At 43.2% G+C, this 20,293-nt stretch overlaps 1 protein-coding gene across 1 annotated transcript; it reads right to left on the bottom strand.

Annotated features, from left to right (window-relative positions):
- Window positions 1-617: 617 nt before the first annotated feature.
- LOC130126614 (ras-related protein Rab-15-like) lies at window positions 618-8,554 on the bottom strand. The gene is made up of 7 exons (XM_056296211.1): window positions 8,336-8,554; window positions 5,239-5,299; window positions 5,062-5,122; window positions 2,136-2,213; window positions 1,837-1,926; window positions 1,628-1,693; window positions 618-1,496 (listed from the first exon to the last, which is right to left on the bottom strand). The coding sequence occupies exons 1-7, from the start codon at window positions 8,457-8,459 to the stop codon at window positions 1,338-1,340; spliced, it is 639 nt and encodes a 212-aa protein (XP_056152186.1). The 5' UTR covers window positions 8,460-8,554; the 3' UTR covers window positions 618-1,337.
- Window positions 8,555-20,293: the final 11,739 nt, after the last annotated feature.

Genomic DNA, 20,293 nt, shown 5'->3' with positions numbered 1-20,293 from the left:
TCTGATGGTGGAGGAAACCAGAGCACCTGGAGAAAACCCACCGCAGACACGGGGAGAACATGCAAACTCCACACAGAGCATGACCTGGGATGACCCCCCAAGGTTGGACAACCCCGGGGTTCGAACTCAGGACCTTCTTGCTGTGAGGCGACAGCACTAACCACTGCACCACCATGCCTGAGTTGTGAATTTCACTAAAAATGTTAGATCGGTTTTATTTTCATACCGGTATCATTAGAAAAGCATTTGAGGTTTTTGAAAACAAATTCAGAATAAGTATTTCGATTATGTCTCACTATACTAATAACGAGGCGAGAACAACGTAAATAAGGCATAATTAAGTGTGACCTATATCAGTTTCTTGACCATCAAATATTTAACATGACATTTACCCGTCCTTCGCATAATGTGATAAAAAATGTATGAATACACCGTCTAAACTCTGTGTATCCAATTTCACTTCTCAATACCCAGTATAGTGACTCTGCAGGCCTCAGTGAGCCATTCACATTTAATTAATTAAGTATCAAAGTATTCCTCAAAAATATCAAAAACTTTTTTTCCCCACCTTGTTGATACTTCAAACAAATGCCAATATTTTCTCAAAATGTCAAGCTTCTGTGGCACCTTCATGCCTCTAAGAAATATCACTGGGTTGTTGCTATGTACTTTGGGGATATGCCACACAATATGCACTGCTTGGTCATCCTGGTTCACCATGAGACCGTCTCACTTGTGTAAACAAGTCCATTGTGTAAAATAATCCAGCCTTACCTGGTTTGAGTTTCTGGGTGTAAATAATTCAACTCTGTCTTCTGGCTACCTTTTCATTGGCCCCATACCCTTCTCACCTCAATAGATAGAGCTAATGATTGATTTGAAATAGAAAGAATCACAAATAGTGTTCAAATTTAGATGTGTACATTGCAGATGAAACAGCAAAGCCAATGGAGCACAGTGAAGCAATATTACAATACAAAAGGGTCTTTACAAGAGGTCATATAAAATCAGAGTTGGTGTTGATAGTATTATTGTTGCTGCAGCTAACCAATGGCACAGAGATGGCTTTTAAATTTCGGCTAAATAGTAGATTTGCCAAAGGGTTCAGGGCAATGTTGTGGAAAATGGGCCCTCTGCTGGATACTAACTGCTCACAGTACATCCAGATCTACAATGATAATAATCATAATCATTTTAAAGAAATCCCTTGCAAGCAACAGAGTTCACAAATCATTCCCTCTTTTAAAGGGTAACTGCACCTTAATTGCATTCAGTCACAACAATAAGGAGGGTGGGCGTCCTAAGCTATGAGCCATGCCACAATGGATGTCTTCTTGCTAACATGAGCAAATCCTCTGAGTGTAGGTATTATCGTCTTCAGTGGTCCTCTCCTCTTTCAGAGCAGCTATGTTGAGATAATCGTCCAACGATCCCAGCAGGTTGACTGCATCACTATTGTGAGCTTGCAGTACCAGCTGTGTCAGATGACTGAATGCCTGAAAGAAGGAATGAACAATACTATCATGGCAATGCTCTGTAAAAGGGAATTTGCCTAAACATTTATAAAAATTTACTGATGTAATTTTTACACACAGATGTTGCACTACTTTTTCGCCTGCTTTCCCACCTCGGTGATGTTACTGTTGGCATATACACTCGTCTCAAAAAAGTCCATCCCATATGTCTCTGCTAGCTATAGAATAGAAAAATTGCAGAGAGGTTAGAATCAGTTACAACGAATGGATGCTATAGCTTTGTTTTTGGTCTTTTTCCACCCTCTACAATTGTGTCATAATGCTGTCTTGCACCACTGCATAGCATGAGATTCAGGCAAACCTTGCTTCCTTGTTCCTTGGTCACTTGCCGCTTCATCTGCTCGTCAGACTTGTTTCCCACTAGGATCTTCTGCAGCTTGTTAGGGGAATACTAAATGAAGGGAGACAGGGGAAGGATAAAAGACTTTGCCAGCCTGTCACACACAGCAAGCTGATAGATAAGGAACAGACATCAAAAGAACACCAAGGGGGGAATACAAATACATCAGTACCCCCCCCCCAAAAAAAGAGGAAGTAGCAGGGAGAGAGACACAAGGAGACAAAGACAAGAGAACGCTTGTTGGAAGATATTTGCCTTACCTCATCTACATCACTGGCCCACTTCACAATGTGCTGAAAGGAAGGCTGATCCGTGACGTCGTACACAAGGATAATGCCCTGGGTAAGAATCAGAGGAAAACGGGGAAAGCGGGAAGTTCAAGAGCGATATCACCATCAAGGATAAATGAATACATGTTATATCAAGCCATTAACCAGAATCGATGTTTAAGGCTACAATCATGTAGCGTGTAGTTTTTGTTTCATTTACTCACACTGCGGGACGTGCATCGGTGTTTGACCACTCCATATCCCAGAGATCCATTCTAAACCAAAGAGGTTCGCCAGCGCTATTATACCTGCACCTCTCTACCACCAAATAAATAAAGCACGACTGAACCTGGCTTTAAGCTGATATTCTGCCATCTCTTATGTCCTCCTATGGTTCCGGTGTGGGAAGATGGCGGCGCGAACTCACGTTTGCAGCTGCTTCATCCAGTACCGACTATGCAGTGTCTTTGCCCATGTCTATGTCTAAGTTTGTGTCATCATGTGAAGTTTTTATTTTGAGCTTCACTTTTTTTTTGGGGGGGGGGGGGGCTGGCATTGGATCAGCTGAAAGAGCTTGGTCTGCTGCGTCCTGTGGACCCAGGGACCACGGCCCTGCTCGGAGCTGCGCCCGAGAGGAAACACCGAGGCGGTCTGGCGGCGGCCTCGCCTAGCGTCAACTGTGCAGCATTTTTGTCTGTGTCTGTATTTTGCAGTATTTTGTCATGTGGAGTGCGGGGGAGGTGTGTCGAAGGTGTCTGACTGGGAGAGCTAACGTTGGATCGGCTGAGGGAGTCTGGTCTGCTGTGTCCGATGGGCTCAAGGACCATGGCCCTGCCTGGAGCTGTGCCAAAAGAGGAAGCACCAAGGGTGGTCTGACAGGAGGCTAAGCTAACTGCTAGCCTATGCAGACCAGCAGTTCTGACAGTCATCCTGGCTGGCTTTCGTTCTCTGGACGGTGGAATTTTTGGACTGTGTTGCACTGAATGGACTGTATTGTTAACTGTTTGTGTCCCCCCCCCCTTTGTTCTCTCTGTTTTTGTATGTTTTTGGTGGTGTCGTTTTTGGAAATTTTGGATATTTATCTTTTGTGTTGCACTGCTGTGGGCTAGGTGAAATGAAATTTCATTTCTTTTGTGTATGCAAGTCCATGATAGAAATGACAATAAGTTGTTCCTGATTCCTGATAAAGCTCTTCTACAAACTTGGCCTGCCATCTGCTTATTAGCCTAAACAACTTCCATTTCCTTCTCACACTTACTGCAACTTGACTTGTTCTGCATCTCAACGTCAAGGTATTATGATCCCTGAAGGGCAATTTCTTGTACAGCTAGCAGTAAATAAAATCAGCATCAATGATCAACACACACCGATCAATACACAAACAATTCAGATAAAGAGACCTAGAATTACATAATGTCATTCAGAAGGTCAGTAGCAGCAGGGACAAATGAATTCTTAAATCTATTGGTCCTGCATCTCGGCAGATTATATCTGCAACCAGATGGAAGCAACCTGAACTCACTGAACGAGGGGCGACTCGGGTCATCAAGAACTGACTGGGCCTTCTTTGTTTGCTCTGACTTTGTACACATGGGAGAGGTCATCTAGATTTGTATCCGCAATTTTCCTGCACATTTTAACAATTCTGTCCCTGTTTTTCAGGGTAAGTGACCCAAACCAGTTAATAAAAGGGAAGGTTAGAACGGACTCAGTAAAACAAGAGTAAAACGTTCCCACAGATGTGGTGTCAACATTAAAACATCTTAGCTTCTGATAAAAATGCATGCACTGATGGGCCTTTGCACAATCAACGTCAGCATTTGGTTCAAAGGTTCACTCGTCATCAATTATTATCCCCAGATACTTATACTGCTGGACAACTTCAACAACCCGGCCATGAATAACAACAGGAAGAATAGGGGGAGGCTTCTACCAAAAGTCAATTATCATTTCCTTTGTTTTGGACATCTTTATGTCCAAGAAGAAGTGTTTACACCAGTCACTAAAATCATCCACCACTGGACCGGGGTCAGTTTCATCATTACTGAGCAGGGCCACAATAACGGAATCATCCATGAACCTGATGATGTGTCTGTCCTCATGACGACACTGTAATTCGTTAGTGTGCAAAACAAATAGAAGTGGTGAGAGGACACACCCCTGGGGTGAACCAGTGGAAGACAAGAGGGCATCAGATAAAACGCCATTGACTTCCACCTTTTGAGACCTGTCAATTGAAAAGTCAACCAACCAGCGGGCATCCAGGTAGCATATCAGTCTATTCCGTTGCCTACCAACATAGAGATCTCCTGTTCGAATCCCCTTGTTACTGCCGGCCTGGTCGGGCACCCCTACAGACATAATTGGCCGTGTCTGCAGGTGGGAAGCCGGATGTGGGCATGTGTCCTGGTCGCTGCACTAGCGCCTCCTCTGGTCGGTGTGGGCACCTGTTCGGTGGAAGGGAACTGGGGAGAATAGCATGACCCTCCCACGCGTTACGTCCCCCTGGCGAAACTCCTCACTGTCAGGTGAAAAGAAGCGGCTGGCGACGCCACATGTATCGGAGGAGACATTTGGTAGTCTGCAGCCCTCCACAGATCGGCAGAGGGGGTGGAGCAGTGACCGGCACAGCTCAGAAGAGTGGCGTAGTTGGCCAAGTACAATTAGGGAGAAGAAAGGGGGGGGGGATAAAAAAAAGCACTTGCACAAAAATCTTTGCACCATGCAGGTGATCCAGGATCATGTTAAGTGTGCCTGTGGTTCCAGAAAAAACTCCTGTCTAACAGTAATGTTTAAAATCGGCATCTACAAAAAATGTTCACATTTTCTTAAACGCACCAGCAATAAAAAGTGTCAGGAAAGGAGATTGGTTTGCATGTAAATCCTCAAGACTGCAGCTTTAATGCAGAGGGATCACCTGTGCTCTTCTGTAGTACTGCTTGGTAATGGTGTGGTAACGCTCCTGGCCGGCCGTGTCCCTGCATACAAGATGAAATACAGCTCAGCAAAATAGGTCAACCAAATATTTGCATCAGCATACATGCAATAAAACAATATACTGCCACCGAGCCGAACTCAAAACCACTCCACCTACCATATCTGCACACGCACTTTGACGCCATCGATTTCTAATGTTTTCATCTTAAAATCAACTCCTACAAAACAGAAGCAAAACATTGTCACTCAGAGGAAGACTTCACACACACACACAAAAAAGATAATTACTTGTGCTTTCACCACAAATCTAAAGTTCAAATAGCATCAAAGACGGCTTACAGTGACCTTTCCAAAAACATAATTTCTTAGTAAATCTGTTTTTCCATGTTCTGCATGGATTAAGTGTTGGTGGAAAGTGTTAGTTTTTTTTATCAGTTTAACTTTATCTAACCTTAATTTAACTCGGAAAGCCTCAGTGACATTAAATCTTTTCATTTAAAAAGATATAGATGGGTCACAAATGAAAGGAAAATCCAACATAAAGCGTCTTAGTGAGGTGTCGGGCCACCATGAGCCTCCAGAACAGCTTCAGTGCTCCTCATCATAGATTGTACAAGTCTCTGAACTCTACTGGAGGGATGAGCACCATTCTTCTAGAAGATATTTCCTCATTTGGTGTTTTCATGATGGTGGTGGAGAGCGCTGTCTGACACGTCGGTCCAAAATCTCCCATAGGCATTCAACTGGGTTGAGATATGGTGACTGTGAAGGCCACAGCATATGATTTACACCATTTTCATCCTCATCAAACCATTCAGTGACCCCTCGTGCCCTGTGGATGGGGGCATTGTCATCCTGGAAGAGATCGCTCCCATCAGAATAGAAATGTCTCATCATAGGATAAAGGGGATCACTCAGAATAACTTTGTATTGATTTGCAGTGACCGTTCCCTCTAAGGGGACAAGTAGGTATGGTAGGTATAGTCTTTATTGTCCCGCAGGACATTAGTTTTCAGCCACTACAAGCACGGAAACATACAGATATCCACACCTCAACGTACAGATACATAAACACGTAACATGCATAAACACACAACATTCACTCACACTCACAGATAAGTCTGGTTCTATGCTAGGCCAGCGAGGCAGTTTGTTTAGTGCTGCTATGGCAGAGAGGACAAAACTTCTTGACAAAGCGAGCTCTGCTCCATTTCAGAGTCCTGCATCTGCGGCCTGATGGCGGTAGTGTGAAATGTGAATTGAGGGGGTGATCAGTATCATTCACTATTGTGAGTGTAAGGCGTGTGATGGCAGTGTCGTTCATGTCTACTGGACCCTAACCATGCCAGGAAAATGTCCCCGTGAGCATAACAGAGCCCACGGACCCCCTCACTGTAGGGATCAAGCATTCAGGTATTTCCCTTTAATTTTTCACCCGTCTGTATGTCCTGGACAAGACAAGGGAGGAAGAACTGTAAAATGTAATCATGCAGAAACATAACAGATAACGGGGTAGAAAAATAGACCGGTGGAGCTAAACTGCATGAACTGGTCGAGCCGAACAAATTAAAACAGCAACATCCTGAAGAACCTGCCTGCACGTCCTTACGATGGCTTCTACAAACACCTAATGTGACCAGCTCATTAAAACTAATGTGATTATGAGGATAATTCCACGAGAAAGGAGCTGCATAGTTAAAAGCCTTTTTTGCCAATGTCCGCACAGGCATATGGTTCCTAAATCATGCCATCGCCTTTAGGAAACTTCAGCTGATGTTATTTACGAGTGTTTTAATTCTGGGTAGCAAGACAAGTAAGCAAAGTAAAAAGGGCTGCACAGCACTGGCTGCAGAAGACACAATTAATTTCCCTCACGGAGCCCCTAAGTTAGAATATGAGAAGGTCATATAAAATTTCCACAAGAGAAGGGAAAAACTCATAATGGCCAGTGTGGAAAAAGTAAAAAGATCAAAATCAATACTTTGTACTGTAGGTTTAAAAAGGCAGGTCCATTGCTTAACTTTCTGACTAACAGAGTATTCCATGATAAAAAAAATCACATTTTAAATGGTACCGGATTTGACGCAGCTATGGTTGACTTGATTGCTATATATTAAATCAGAATCAGAATCAGAATACTTTATTCATCCCTGAGGGCTTGATTGCTATATATTAAATCAGAATCAGAATACTTTATTCACCACCGAGGGGAAATTGGGTAAATGCAGTCTACAAGGCCATTGACATGTGCAAGAATATTATAATTTCAAAAGCTTTGCACGCTTAGCTTGCTTGTGTGGGTGTAATATATGAAATCATGCTTTGAGCCTTCATCTTTCTATAGGTAACAGATCCAACAAATAGACAATGTATGAGATATGGTGAGCAATGCAGGTCTGGAACACTGGTTAGCAGGCCTGACATAGAGTTGCATAAAATAATTATAATAATAAGTGGGCATTAAATGCAAGGGAGATCATTGTACCTTCAACTAAGCCTTCCCACTCAACAAAACTTCAAACCGGGAGAAACAAAACACAAGATTTTTGTTTCTTGACCAGGGTTTAATTGGCCCAAAATGGGGCTACAAGCCAAATAAATAAATAAATAAACTGCATAATTCTTTTTTCCTACCACTGTATAACTAACTGAACTCTTAGCCTGCAGCGTTCATGTGCAGTTGAGGGAGAAAGTCAAGAAGCGTTTTATTTTCCAACTTTTAACTATAATGCATTCAGTTTTGATCTCCGGCATGCATCCAAGTCAGTAGCATCCCACACAGACAGGGAAAACGACTTCTGCTGTAGAGCGCACAAAGGTTGTATGGGACATATACTATATCCGGCCACACATTTGTTCTGCAGAAAGAAAAACACATTCTAAACAACAACATTTTGGAGAAGAAGAAAAAAAAAAACAAATCTCCTATTCCACAACACCCTCCGTGTCAGTATCAATCTGTGTGTGTGAACAGAGATAAACTTCAGGTTTACCCAGATATGAACTTGTTGGGCAGGTTGCACATAGCTGTCATAGATGGCAATGTCAACACAAAAATATCACAGCTTATATATTGATTGCATTGCAATGCAATGCAACCGCATAAATTCAACATCAGTATCTTTTTTGGGGGGGGGGGGTTAATGTTGATTTTCATCAAATGTTGTAGCTAGCCCAAGTGTTGTCATGGAACTACAGGGAAGTTTTGCAGCAAACGCCACTCTGCCACACGCAGCGAGTAATTGACGGCTTACCGATGGTGGAAATATGCGAAGGATGAAATTCCTGTTCGGTGAACCTGCGCAACAAGCACGTTTTCCCAACGCCGGTATCTCCGAGAATCAGCAGCCTCAGTAACACGTCGTACTGCTTGGCCATGCTCAGCTGCTGACGCTGGAAGCAGCAGCATAACTTCCACTTCAGATGTGGGCTGGCGGCCAAAGCGCCCTTTATCTCGACCTCGCTCCATCATTGATTTGGTTGGTTTCCCCCGAGGGGGCGGGGCCAAGGGTTAAAAGTGACACACGTCACCACAAATCCTTAAAGGACCGCGCCGCAGTTTTCACGTGTAAATTTGCGGCCCCGTGGAGCGGCCCAGTCTGACGTGACGTCATTTTTGTATTAAGAGTAAGCAGAGCCCTAGAAAGAGAGTTGCGTCAATGAGGGGGTCAGAACGCGAGAGGGTCACGTGGTCACGTAGCCGCCGAATAGTTCCAAACGAAGCTTGGCGGGTCATTTAAATGAACTGCTTAACCGCGATTTCTGGTAACTACTAACCAATATTTTCAGATTTTTACATTTATATATAGATATAGATATATTCCAACGTGACACATATTCTATGCGCACTGTTTGGAACTATCCGGGGCTCCCATGATCCGCCATTGCTGTTAAATAATTGGCCCATTGACGTCTAAGGAGTTGACGTAACTCTCTCTTTCAAGGGCTCTGAGAGTAAGCGAAGGGAATTCCGACTCTGTTAGTGAACAGGATCCTCTGGCTCAGCTCAGCTACAGGAGCCGAGTCTTTCGGCTCCCAAACTTTTTTCCTTTTTTAATTAGCAAATTGTCAGTTTATGAGCATTGCTGTGCACGTCTAATCTATCCCTTCAACCTGTAGAGGAATCTTACTCTCTTTCCAATACAGATATAACATCTGTAATGATTTAATGTAATCAGACTTTCTGATTTAAACGGCACCATTGGGTGAACAGGTCTAATGTGCTGTTAAAGGTTGCAAGTAGACCCTGCCCAATATGAATTTTCCATTTTGAAAATTAGACATTTTGTTCCAGTGTTCGCTAAGTGGTTGAAATACATTTAAATGCTACTTCGTTTGTGTGCACCACTCATTTTATCTGCAGCTGTACAGATGTGTCATCTCCTCTTTGGTCTCGTGCTTCATTTAGTGTGTACACTAGAACGGTGCCTCCCAATGCCCAACCGATGTGTAACTCATTCATTGCAAACATCAAAAATCTATCTCGTAAAAAAAAAGTGTGCATTGATTATCATTTATTAACCACCACCACCATTATGCACCATTGCAGCTGATTCAGACTGTGACAGGTATACAAACTATTTCAGAACTGGGATAAAATATACAAGCTTACTGTTGTGTACTGGCAAAAGCTAGTCTTTGCAATTGGTTTTTATTTGATTGGCTTTATTTATTTATTTTTACATATTCCTGCTTTATTCATGAGTGTAAAAGATTGTGACTGGGGTGCCCCCCCCCCTTTTTGAATCAGGGATGATACGTTTGCTATTCCTGGGATTCAGCCAGTTGGGGATGAACAGGATGAGGTTTATGTATTACAAGACAGCCTATTAGCACAAGGTTACCTAACACCAACTCTGATGCATTTTCCTGGTCTCAGTAGTTAAATGTATTGATGAGTTTCCTTCTAACATGCCCTATTTTGTCTGTTTGATTCTACTTTGGTTGCAGCATGAACTCCATGAGTATTGCTGAAGAAGAGTAACCTGAAGGATGAGGATGAGGACCAGGTCAGTGATCTCATCAACAGTGTCTAGTGTTATTAATTACATCACGTTTTTTGGTGTGTATTCACATATAGTGAGGGCTCGCCTAGAAGGAAGCCATTGGGAGTAGTCCTGAACTCCCAATACTACCGCGGCACCGCACCTACCTGTGGCAGACCTGGACCAGCTGCAACTACCAATCACTCTACAGAAGCCAAAAATACCAGGACTTTGGAGAGAGGAGTGGAGGGAAGGAACATGAGTACAGCTTGTTGAAAAAGGAGATGTGGGATTTTGACAAGAGCTATTGGAGGAAGAATGACCCCCGGCGACCATACGGCGGAGTGAGAGATGACGACAGATGAATGGAAAAGACAGTTTGGTACCTTGTTTCCCTCTTGTCTCACTACCTCTCATTTGTCTTCCAGAGCAACCCCTCTTAAGTCTCCCAGCACACTGTAAAGAAGGGCCCCAACTAGGAAGAACCTCAGTTTGATTCAGTCCCACTCCCTGCCCCACTGTTTAATGACTAAAGTGTATGAGGTCTGCAACACTAGTTTGTCCCCGTCTAGCATATTTCCTAGACCGGGAGCCCACATATGGTGGAGAATGCGGGCACTGTGATTGTCCCAACTGCCCAAAAGAGTCAAGTCAAGTCAATTTTATTTGTATAGCCCAATATCACAAATTACAAATTTGCCTGAAGGGGCTTTACAGCAACACAACATCTAACAAGAGAAATGGAAGCAGCCCTCTCAGAATTTTTAAAGAGCCAAACCACCCTGGCCACGGCGGTGCAACAACTATCCCAGCAGGGCCAACGCTGCCAGGACAGAACCTGACACCAAGACAGATACTGACAAAATTGACAGCGGAGGATGATGTAAAGGCCTACCCAGAGATATCTGAGAGGACTGCAGACCATGCAGGGTAGCCACAGGCAGAGTGGGTAGGATTCCTAGCCCTGTTCTTGACCAGAGAAGCTCAACAAGCCTGTCAGGACCCAATCCCCGTGCAGGCCAGTACTTTATACCCTCAAGACCACCATCCTCTCCAGGTTTGGATATAGTCTGCCAGCTCGGCATTGCCCTTATGACTGATACTTCTGACTATGCCATGGGTACTGTTTATGAGCAGCTGGTGGACAGCATCTGGCAGGATGGTGGCCCAGTGGTTAGCACTGTTGCCTCACAGCAAGAAGGTCCTGGATTTGAACCCCAGACCATCCCAGGTCCTTTCTGTGTGGAGTTTGCATGTTCTCCCCATGTCTCCCACTATCAAATACATGTATGTTAGGGTTGCTACTCCTGTCTGTGTTCCTGACCAAGGCAATAGGAAAGAAGAACTGGAGTTGGTCCCCAAGCACTGCACTGCGGCTACCCACTGCACCTTGCTACACAGCAAAGACGGGTTAAATGAAGATGATAAATTTTCCCACGGGGATTGATAAAGTATATCTTAATCACTGGAGCTTTTGTGCCCATTCTTTGAATATTGGATCATAAACCCCTGGCTTAATCATTGAGTCATATGCAAACAATCTCAGTGTGCGAGCCCCTCCCTTTAATTTATATTTTTCTACTATAACATTCCACATTTCTAACGTAAATGCTACTGTTGGATCCACAACATGTTTCATTGCCCCTATTAAATCTTTGTCTCCCACCAAAATCTGGGTCTAGTAAGCCTGTATCTCCCTTTCCATTTCTTCCACCGAGATTCATAGTCAGGTCTACACCAATAGGTCAGAGGTCTGAGTTGGGCTACATAAAAATATCCCCTAAGATTTGGTAATGCCATTCCCCCCTTACTTTTAGGCAGTTGGAGTGTCATACATTTTATTCCTGGCTTTTTTCTGTTCCAAATGAATCTAGAGATCATCTTATCCCAGGCTATTCATTTGTTTGGGGGGACATTCATTGGGAGAGATTGGAATGGATACAGTAGTTTAGGTAGGATGCTCATTTTAACTGCTTGTATTATGGCACTGAAGTCTAAAGGGAGGGTAGACCACCTTTCAACATCCTTTTGGATGTTTTCATCAATTTTGTTATAATTGGTTTAAAACGTGTTGGAAAGTGTTTTGGTTATAGTTACACCAAGACACTTCGTTGTTTTAGAGTTCCATTTCAGATTACTATATGTATCTCTGATTTGTTGGGATGGAGAATAATTAAATGAAAGAATTTGTGTTTTTGTTATAGTCAATTTATACCCTGAGTATTTTCCATATATTTCAAGCAGCTTCATTAGGTTTGGGAAATATACATCTGGTTGTTCAAGAAAAATGATAACATCATCTGCAAAAGGACTAACGATATGTTCTTTCCCCCTATATTAACACCCTGCAGGTCTCCACTCTGCTTGTGCTAAGGGTTCGGCATATAAAGCAACGAGAGTAGGAGAAAGACAACAGCCTTGTCTTGACCCTCTCTCCAACTAAATCCTATTAGACAGGCTTCCATTTACCTTAATTCTAGATGTAGGCTCATGATAAATAGTTTTGATACACCGAATTGCATTTGCATTGAAACCAAATCTCTTCAGTACTTCATGTAAAAATACCCAACTAACACTATCAAATGCTTTTTCTGCATCCAAACTAACCAGAACTGTACTTGTACCCTTTTTTTTGAACATTGTCTACAATATGGAGGGTTCTTCTAATATTGTCCTGTTTTGGCACCCTCTAATAAATCCAGTTGGATCTTCACTAATCAGGTCTGGTACGAAGGTCTCAAATCTTTTGCAAATGATTGAAGTAAATAGCTTGTAATCTATATTTAAAGGTGAGATTGGCCTAAAATGTTTACATTGTTCTTTGTCTTCACCTTCCTTAGGTAAAATGGTAATAATTGCTTCCTTCCAAGATTGGGGGGGGGGCTGCCTTCTTTATGGGGCCAGTTAAAACAGGACAGAAGCAGAGGTGTTAGCGCCGTCTTAAAGGCCTTATACCATTCTGATGGACACTCATCGCTGCCTCGTGATTTACTGGACTTTAGCCTACCAATTGCAGCTTCCGGGTCCTTAACTGTAAATTGTGACGTAATGGTGTCATTCTGTATCTCACTAATAGATGACAGGTCGAGTGAATGAAGAAAACATTGTTTTTCTCAGCTGATGGTGGTTTGGAATAGAGTTTCTTAGGGCCCTCTTCAAACATTCTTTCTATCTCTCCTGGCTCATGTAATAATTGGTTTGTTTGAGGGTCCCTTATTTTATTAACTGTATTAGAGGTCTGCTGTTTACGCAGGCGTCTGGCCAGGAGTCTAGCTGCTTTTGGATCTGCTTCATAATAAGTCTGCTTTACAAATCTTGCCCTTTTTTTCTATATATCCCCCGAGGGTCTCATCTATCTCCTCCCTTGTTTCCTTAATTTGTTGTAATACCAACTGATCCTCTTGTGTTTTTATGTTCTTTTTTTTCTCTCCAGTTCTTTCAATTTTCCTACTTTGTGTTTGTAGGTGGCTAGCCAGGCCTTTTTATGTGACGTTGTCAGGGCGATCCCACAATATTACAAGGTCCACTTCCCCATTATCATTCTCTTCTATATACCTTTTTATCTCTTCCCTTATCTGTTCCACATACCCACACTGAGCCTCCATAACATATTTATTTTCCTACTATTCAGGTGTATTGTCAAGCTGATCACATTATGATCTGATACATCTGCCACCACGATTTTACACTCTTTGACCCTGTGACTCTCACCAGTACTCATTAAAAAGTAGTCAATTCTGCAGTAGACAGAATAAGGTACTGAGTAGTGTGTATAGCCCCCAGTCCGTCGTTTTATGGGTCCTGTGAGATGAGAACATCATCACCAGCCTGAACTGAACATACTCTCACATACTTGCGCTTGCAATCTCTGACGTTCTTTTGTTGCATGCTCTGTGCTCTCTCTATGCTGCAAAGAACAGTACCCAATAATTAATACTTACTGAAAATGAATATAGAATTTTCTGGTGTCTTCTCTTCAGTAAAAACCATTTCATTGAGAAATTTCATCTCATTGACTGTGGTGTCAATGTCATCTTCTGGGTCAGCAACTTCAAAATCATCTCCCATGGGACACCCACTAATCACTTCTGGCAGACGCGGGTGTCGGTAGAAAAGGAGAAAGTAGGGACTGTGCCAAGGGGAGATCTGCTCACAAAGAAGCTCCCCATTAATAACTAAATCTATTAAACAACTAAAAAAAATCCACCCTTGATACTAAATATTCATCACAAATTCATCAACTCATTCATCAAAAATTCATCAAAATATTGTGAAAATAAACTAAAATTTATATTCTTAGTTGGGGATATGAAACAGTCGATCACTACTATTTCTCTTTCAAATAATAAAAATTGGATATTATATATAAAATGTAAATGTCTTAAGATACAACCTGCTTTGCAGTGTTAATTTCATAGACCACAGCAGGAAGGTGGAGGTCCCAATCATTGTGGTTGTCATTCACATACTTTCTGAGAGCACACTTGATGTTGTGGCTGGTCCTTTCATCCTGTACAATTCAATGTATTTGTGAATATGAATAAGCATAAGTCATTTAACAACAACAGATCTTAGAGGACAGACAGCCAAAGAGTAAATAAAATATTACCAGTCCACTGGTCTGGGGATGGTAAGCACTGGAGACCGCGTGCTTGATTTTCAGCATACTGAGAATACTGGCAATGAGCTGCAGAGGAATGATCAGTTAAAGTCACAAGACTGAAGTACTTGCAGACAACAATATATACAGGGAGCACCACAATTCATTGGACAGTGACACTTTTTTTGTTATTTTGGTTCTGTGCTCTAGCACTTTGAGTTTGAAAAGATACAAACTGTATTCTCATCTCTCTGTTCTTCAGGCGTATCAGCGGTTTGCATCTTGTAGTGTACCTCGTGTAGTCGTCTACATATGGTAGACTGATTGGGCAGACACAATTGGGAGGAAAAAAAGGGGGGGAATCATGTGCATGTGTGTATGTGTGTGTGTGTGCATGTGAATATACGTGTATGTATGTGTGCATGTATGTACGTGTGCATGTAAAAACTGGTTAAAACTGGGTGAAACTAATCACGAACTTGTGTACCTATGTGTATGTGTGTATGTATGTCTTCTATGTGTCTATGTATGAGTGTATATACCTGTGTATATGTATGTGTGTATGTATGCATGCCTGTATGCGTGTCTATATATATGTGTGTATGTGCATGTGTGTGTATGCATGTATGACAAAGAGCAGGAGAGAAAGAGGAGAGAAGATTAGAACTTTTATGTGTATCATACAATACATTAAATGAAACCTATAAATCCTCTTCATTTTCCCCTTCGAGACTTAATAGTCTCGACACAACTGGCTATATCACTTAATAGGGTATCAAAATTGACCTTAAATCACAGTATATCAAATATATGTATAAAACATACAATATTCAGGGTATAGAATAGTATAAAATTAAGTATGTTGTCATTAAGTACTGTAGCTTTAACCTTACTTGCATGCATAAACCAACATTCTTCAAACATGTAAATAAATCTATAATATAAATATTATAATGTAAAATAAAAGGTAGTTTTTCTCTCTACCCCCCTTTTGTCAACCCTGTGACAACTAAAAATTCTGAAGAACATTAGGTAAGAGATAAAAAATAACCTAATGTATCAGTGCCACATGCATAAATGTAATGAACAGTGATTAAGACCATAAATGATAAACACAATCACAAGACGAAAACCCAGAATTTAACATTAGTTTTGTAGTTTTTCCAGACTAGGAAAAAAATTCCCCTGTGGCCCTTCACCAGCCTGTGACCGGGCACGCTTTAATTTGGTACCAGTCTGTTTCATCAAGTTCATACAAATCATAAAATGGGGTATAATAAGATTGAGGTATAACAATCACAGTAGCATATCATGCCTAAACATAAAGTCCCTTCAGTCATGTAGACTCCTCCGTTCCATGTCATGTCCCACGTAGGGCTGGTAAACGAAGGTGTCCGTCCAGTGTCCACCAGCCTTCTAGTCCCTCAAAAATCTTACCTACTTATGTGTTAGAAATGATCTTACCTAGGGGAAACTTACTGTAGAGTTGGTCACTGGAGTATCTACCAACGCATATACTCCAGAGACAATGACCATTTCGCCTGTTGTCACAGTCGAGTTCAATATGTGTAATCCAACTATAGGTGTATGACTAGTATATCAGTATCCTATATCAGTATGCATTAACAATGTGTACTAACAGTGTGAAATCCTCAGTTGCTTCCGGGATCATACACTGAAACAGACCAGAGACACATTTTGTGCATCCGAGGGTGCAGGGTGGCCCGCGGATGCTTGGTTACATGACAAGTTGGGACCATGGAGAGCTATAATAGTCCAGGCATTGGTGCCAACTGTTGTAATATTAGGATTGATGTTTTGTTGCTGTACTGTAACGTTAACCTGTGCGAAGGCGATGTTACTGAAATGGGTTGGTGTTACGATACCTGATGGAGCAGGGGTTACTATGCCACTACTGGCAGCAGAAGACCCAGTTGAGAGAGGTGAGGAAGACTACAGTTTAGAGGACTATATGTTTGACATTGACTACTACTACTACTTTCGGCTGCTCCCGTTAGGGGTCACCACAGCGGATCATCCGTAATTTATGATCCGCATATTTGATTTGGCAAAGATTTTATGCCGGATGCCCTTCCTGACGCAACCCTCCCCATTTGTCCGGGCTTGGGACCGGCACTAAGGATGCACTGGCTTGTGCATCCTCAGAGGCTGGGTTATGTTTGACATTGACTATGACGAGAAATCCGCCCGCCCGTGGTTTCTGAGGCTACAGAGAACATAACAATGGACTGGCTTCAACGACGACGACCTTGAGATGTGGACAATGGCTTACACTCTCAAAGGTTTCACATCAACTGATTCAGGTATTATCCTATTTCCCCCAAATTGGTCAGCTAAATCTATATATGGTTGTTCAATCAACCATCTACAGAGCTCTGGGTCTGAACAAATTAATAGAAGTAGAAACCCAAACGCCACGTGGAGCATGTTGCTGATAAAACAACCATGATAACACAGTGAATTGACATGACAAATGTAGTGGTTCAGGTAAAAATCAAATCTCATGTACTGGGAGATGGAACTCTGACTATACAGGGTCAGCCATTCTGACTTGCCAGCCTTACGGAGTGTGCAACTTGTTGAAACCACAGATTTCTCCTGGCCCATGTATCTGCAATGTACAACACCGAAGCCTCAAAACCAAAAGCTTTCCAATCTGCCTCTCGCTTACGTTGTGCTACATCAGTGTCAGTCAAGCCTAAGTCAAAGAATAAGAAAACTCATAAACTCACCGTATCCTTTCAAACTCAAAAGTGCTAGGGCACAGAGCCAAGATAACAAAAAATGTGTCACTGTCCAACGAATTACGGCGCTCACTGTATATGGAGAGTGACGTAGGAAAAAACAAAACTTAACATTGTTAAAGAGACTTTCACAAAATTTCACCTCGTTGACAAACTCCTTCCCTTGGTCTGTGATGGTTTCCTGACCATACCAAACATGTACAACTTCAAAATTATTGTTGCAGACACCTCAGTTGCTGTATTAGATGGCAGAGGCTCTACAATCACCCACTTTGTCTAGAGGTCCGTCATGGTAAGTGTAATGTCCGTAGACGCCTTGTCTTACTGACATAAGAATAATTCAAGAACGAGCCGACTTCGTAGGTTCTTAACTGTGTAGCTTTTACTAGCGTTCATCCGACATACAACCTTCATAACATGCGCTTCTAACTTCCTGTATACGTCACACGCACTGCACGTACATCCGTGAGTAGGTCAAGTTAAACACGTGACCTTTCATTCATTACATCTCCCCCTCTAAGATTATTTTCTAAACATTTCTCTGAACATTTACTGCCAACAATTTTAACCTGTATATCACCCCCCTTTTCACAAAAAATTAAAAATCTCCCACAGTACACAAGTCCATACGGCTCACAAATCCAGCCGGATTGCTGGCTTGCTCACCCTGCCAGAGCGAGTAACATATGGTGTGGAAGTTGGCATTTCTGCTGCTCGGGACTCATCCGTGTTTCCACTCTCCCCTGGAGTGACATGGTCAGGATCCCTGCTGACAGAGGTGAGTGTTTTGGGTGTGGCCAACAGGTGGCGCCTGTTCCTTCTGTAATGTTCACCTTGAGCTGTCTCCACTATGTAGGATCTGGGAGTGGAGCTCTGACTGTGAACAACTGCTGGCATTGTCCATGTTTTCTGTCCATCAGGTTTGGTGAGTACTGCGTCACCCGAGTTCAGTGGGCGCAGTGTCCGCACGCCGTTCCTGCGGTTGTAGTAGAAAGCCTGCCTCGATTTGGCTGCGGCGTCAGTGGTTTTGATCAGTTCCTCTTTAGGCCAGGCCGGTTTCAGGTTATGCTGCAATGTGGGTAAGGTGGTTCTGAGTCTCCTACCCATGAGCAATTCCGCTGGACTGGCTCCAGTGGAAGAAGAGGGTGTAGCTCTGTATGTCAACAGGGCGAGGAGAGGGTCTTCCTGCCTTAATATGCTTTTGGCTATCTGAACAGCCCTCTCTGCCTGTCCATTACTCTGGGGGTAGTGTGGGCTTGAAGTCACATGGATGAAATCATAATCCTCACTGAACCTCCTCATCTCTTCTGAAACTAGCTGTGGCCCATTATCACTAACTACAATTTCAGGGATACCAAAACGTGCAAATGTAGCCTTCAGCCTAGCTACAACCTGACTGCTAGTAGTTGTTGGTAGATTTAGGATCTCCAAAAACCTGGAATAATAGTCAGACACTATCAAGTAGTTTTGCTTTTTGTACTCACACAGGTCTATGCCAACTTTCTGCCATGGTCTGGATGGGAGCTCACTTGACATTAAAGGCTCTTTTCTCTGTGTGTTCTTGTGTTCTCTGCAGAATTGACATTGCTGTATCTTTGTTGTAATGTGCTCTGTCATTTTGGGCCACCACACTGACTGGCTAGCTCTCTCTCTGCACTTAACTATCCCCTGGTGCCCGTCGTGTATTCTGTCTAAGATCACCTCCCTCATCTCTGTGGGAATGACGATACGACTGCCTCTGATGACTAAACCATCTACCTCAGATAACTCCCCTCTCACCTGATAAAAGTCTCTGACTGTCTCCGGCACTTTATCGACATACTCAGGCCAGCCGTGTCTGATGAAGCCCAACACTGTCTGGAGCTGCAGATCCCCATCCGTGCTCTGTTTTATCTCCTGCATCCTTTGAGGTGTGGCAGGTACCTGGCACACGATGGCATCAATGTGCGCTGCAACATCATCATGAGAAGCACCATCTCCGTAGCACTGCTCTGGGCCTCTGGAGAGTGCATCAGCCACAGCTAAAGTTTTGCCTGGTGCGTATTCAGCCACTGCATTGAAACGCATCAGCCTCATTAACAGTCTCTGGCACCTAATGGGCACATTATCCAAGTCTTTGCTGTTCATGAGAGGCACTAGTGGTTTATGATCGGTGACAAGTCTGAAATTGTCAAGCCCAAACAAGTACTTCTCGAACCTTTCACATGCCCAGACGCTGGCTAAGCACTCTTTCTCGATCTGTGCGTACCTTGTCTCTGCGTCACTCAGCCGTCGGGAGCAGTAGGCCACGGGCTTCCAGTGTTCCCCGTGCTGCTGGAGCAGAACGCCTCCCAGCCCGTAGCTGCTGGCATCTGCTGACACCACCGTAGCCTTAGTGACGTCATAAAAGGTGAGTACCGGGGCGGTGGCGAGTGCTGCTTTAAGGTCTTGGAATGCTGTGTTCTGTGCAGGTCCCCACAGCCACTCTGTCGTTGCTTTAAGCAGTCCATAAAGCGGCTGACCTACAGTGGACAGCTCTGGGACATATTTTGCCAAATAGTTCACCATCCCGAGGAACCTCTTGAGTTCCGTCACGTTCTGGGGCTGAGGAAAGTTCTCTATTCCGGCCACTTTGTCCGGGTCAGGTCTGATGCCTGCCTCGTTGATGATATGACCAAGGAAGCGGACTTGTTTCTGTTTGAACTTGCATTTCGCTTGGTTCAGTTTGAGACCTGCTGTTTCAATGACCCCCAGCGCTTCTGCTAGGCGCCGGTCACAGATTTCCTCAGTCTCTCCATGTATAAGGATGTCATCCATGTACACCTCTGTGCCCTCTAGCCCGGTCAGAGTTTCCGCCATCTTTCTCTGGAAAATCTCTGGAGC

This window comes from Lampris incognitus, chromosome 16 (assembly GCF_029633865.1).
Source record: "Lampris incognitus isolate fLamInc1 chromosome 16, fLamInc1.hap2, whole genome shotgun sequence".
NCBI lineage: Eukaryota > Metazoa > Chordata > Actinopteri > Lampriformes > Lampridae > Lampris > Lampris incognitus.
The sequence above is the reverse complement of the archived record's forward strand: the minus strand, read 5'-3'. Positions and strand labels throughout refer to the sequence as shown.